This window comes from Dioscorea cayenensis, chromosome 15 (genome assembly GCF_009730915.1).
Source record: "Dioscorea cayenensis subsp. rotundata cultivar TDr96_F1 chromosome 15, TDr96_F1_v2_PseudoChromosome.rev07_lg8_w22 25.fasta, whole genome shotgun sequence".
In the NCBI taxonomy this organism is placed as follows: domain Eukaryota; kingdom Viridiplantae; phylum Streptophyta; class Magnoliopsida; order Dioscoreales; family Dioscoreaceae; genus Dioscorea; species Dioscorea cayenensis.
The window spans coordinates 306,812-308,937 of NC_052485.1; the positions used below are offsets into that span (position 1 = coordinate 306,812).

The 2,126-nt window shown below is 37.6% G+C and overlaps 1 protein-coding gene across 1 annotated transcript in view; it reads left to right on the forward strand.

Moving 5' to 3' along the window:
- The first annotated feature begins 1,290 nt into the window (after positions 1 to 1,290).
- Positions 1,291 to 2,126, forward strand: part of LOC120277152 (calcium-transporting ATPase 4, endoplasmic reticulum-type-like) — an 8,431-nt gene continuing 7,595 nt past the window's right edge. Inside the window, exons 1-2 of the mRNA XM_039283904.1 lie at positions 1,291 to 1,361; positions 1,465 to 2,123. Of these exons, the coding sequence (XP_039139838.1) occupies positions 1,482 to 2,123 (642 nt within the window). The 5' untranslated portion in view covers positions 1,291 to 1,361; positions 1,465 to 1,481. The remainder of the gene's footprint in view (positions 1,362 to 1,464; positions 2,124 to 2,126) is intronic.

The window sequence follows — 2,126 nt, forward strand, 5'->3', positions numbered from 1 at the left end:
TTTAATAATTAGATATATTCAAATATTCAATCCATGTCTCGGAATTAACAAAGTTTAATCAAATGAAAGCATGCGTCACACCAAAACACAAGAAATTCCAAACTATGGTTTTACAATTAAATAATTGCTAAATTTGGAGGATGCTCCAAAAAAAATTTTTTGTTTGCATTCTATTGCATTGTCCCATAGTTTTTAAGACAACACAATACACAACACTTCCACGGAATTCCTCTTTATTTTATTTTTATATTTATATAAAATATTTCACATGATTACAACATTAGGCCTGAATTGGCCAATTTTTATTCGTTAAATTATTTGCAAGAAAGATAACATCGATAATTGATTTCAAATATATATTAAATTATATAAAGGATAATTTAATGAATTCAATTCTAGTACATTTTGAAAAGAAAAGATTATGAGGTATTTTTGAAAAGTAAGAGGGTGTGACATAAAAAAATCAGTAAAACGAAAAAATTTGGCTTCAATAACTACTGATAGCCACTGGTTAATATAGTGATAAGTCATTAGGTAGTAGGTGAGTAAAGTTTAGAGTTGAAATATTATACTGGATTTCTATAGCAGAAGAATTTATTTTTTAGTTCAGGTGTTGTATCGATTTTTTTCAAAATTATTTTTAATAGAGATTTATTTTATGAAATTGGTAAGTCATTGTAACACTTATTGCTTTTGCCTATAGAAAAACGTTATTGGATTCGGATCTTTTTCTCGGAGCGGAATAGTTTAGTTTAAAAAGTACGAGAGGAACAAGTTAACGGAGACCACCAACTATTATTTAGTCTATAACTAAGAAGGCCCCACCAATGTGCTTTAGTGGCCACGTCAGCCCACAAGGCCTTTTTTTTAAAAACATAATTTTTAAGTCAATCTACGAAGCCTCCGCGAAGTTTCGCTCAATAAATTCCGGTCATTTATTAAGTCCTCACGCAACCAAATTCCCACCTTTTAGTCTTTTACTGTTTCACCCTAATAAATAAAAAATTACATTCCAGTCATTCACCATTTCACTTTTCAATCCTCATTTTTTTAAAACCCAGAAAAAAAAAAAAAATTGCTTCATCTCCAACACTCATCTAATTAAAAAAAAAACTAAAATAATTGTTTTTAATAAATATAATGTAATTTTAATATTTACCGAGGTTAATTAGTAAAAAAAAATGATTATAAATAAGGATGGAGAAGGTTCATGGTCACAGTGACGCTTCCATTTTCACTCCATCGTTGTCACGACCGCGATTTCGTTTTTCTTAGTTTTTTTAGTTCTTTTTAATCTTTGATTTTTCCTCTTGGCCCGCTAGCGCCGCCCCGATCGAGGATTCAAAGCTTCGATCATCTCGGTAATGGAACCCTAACACCGATCAAACCCTAGTTTCACAGCTGAATTCGTGTTGTTTTGCTTTGATCTCTTGCGTGATTACTGTTGGATTTGGCTTTTTTTGGTGTAGATTTGGGTTTGGATGGGAAAAGGAGGGCAGGATGAAGGGAGGAGAAGCTCCGGGGAGAGTCCGGCGTCTGGGTTTCCGGCTTGGGCTCGGAGCGTGGCGGAATGCGAGGAGGAGTTCAAGGTTTCGGTCAGTCATGGTCTCAGTGCGGAGGAGGTTGCGCGGCGGCAGGGGATCTATGGGTTGAATGAGCTTGAGAAGCATTCGGGGCCTGCTATCTGGCAGTTGGTGTTGGAACAGTTCAATGATACGCTTGTTCGGATCCTGCTTGTTGCTGCTGTGGTTTCCTTTGTTCTTGCTTGGTATGATGGGGATGAGGGTGGGGAGATGGAGATCACTGCGTTTGTTGAGCCGTTGGTGATCTTTTTGATTCTTATTGTGAATGCGATTGTTGGGGTTTGGCAAGAGAACAACGCGGAGAAGGCTTTGGAAGCGCTTAAGGAGATTCAATCAGAGCATGCGACGGTGATGCGGGATGGGAAGTTGATTCCTGATTTGCTTGCCAAGGAGCTCGTCCCGGGGGATGTTGTGGAGCTTAGGGTTGGGGATCGGGTTCCTGCTGATATGAGAATTGTTCGGTTGATTAGCTCGACGTTGAGGGTTGAGCAAGGGTCTCTCACTGGAGAGAGTACTGCTGTGAATAAAACCAATCGAAGGGTT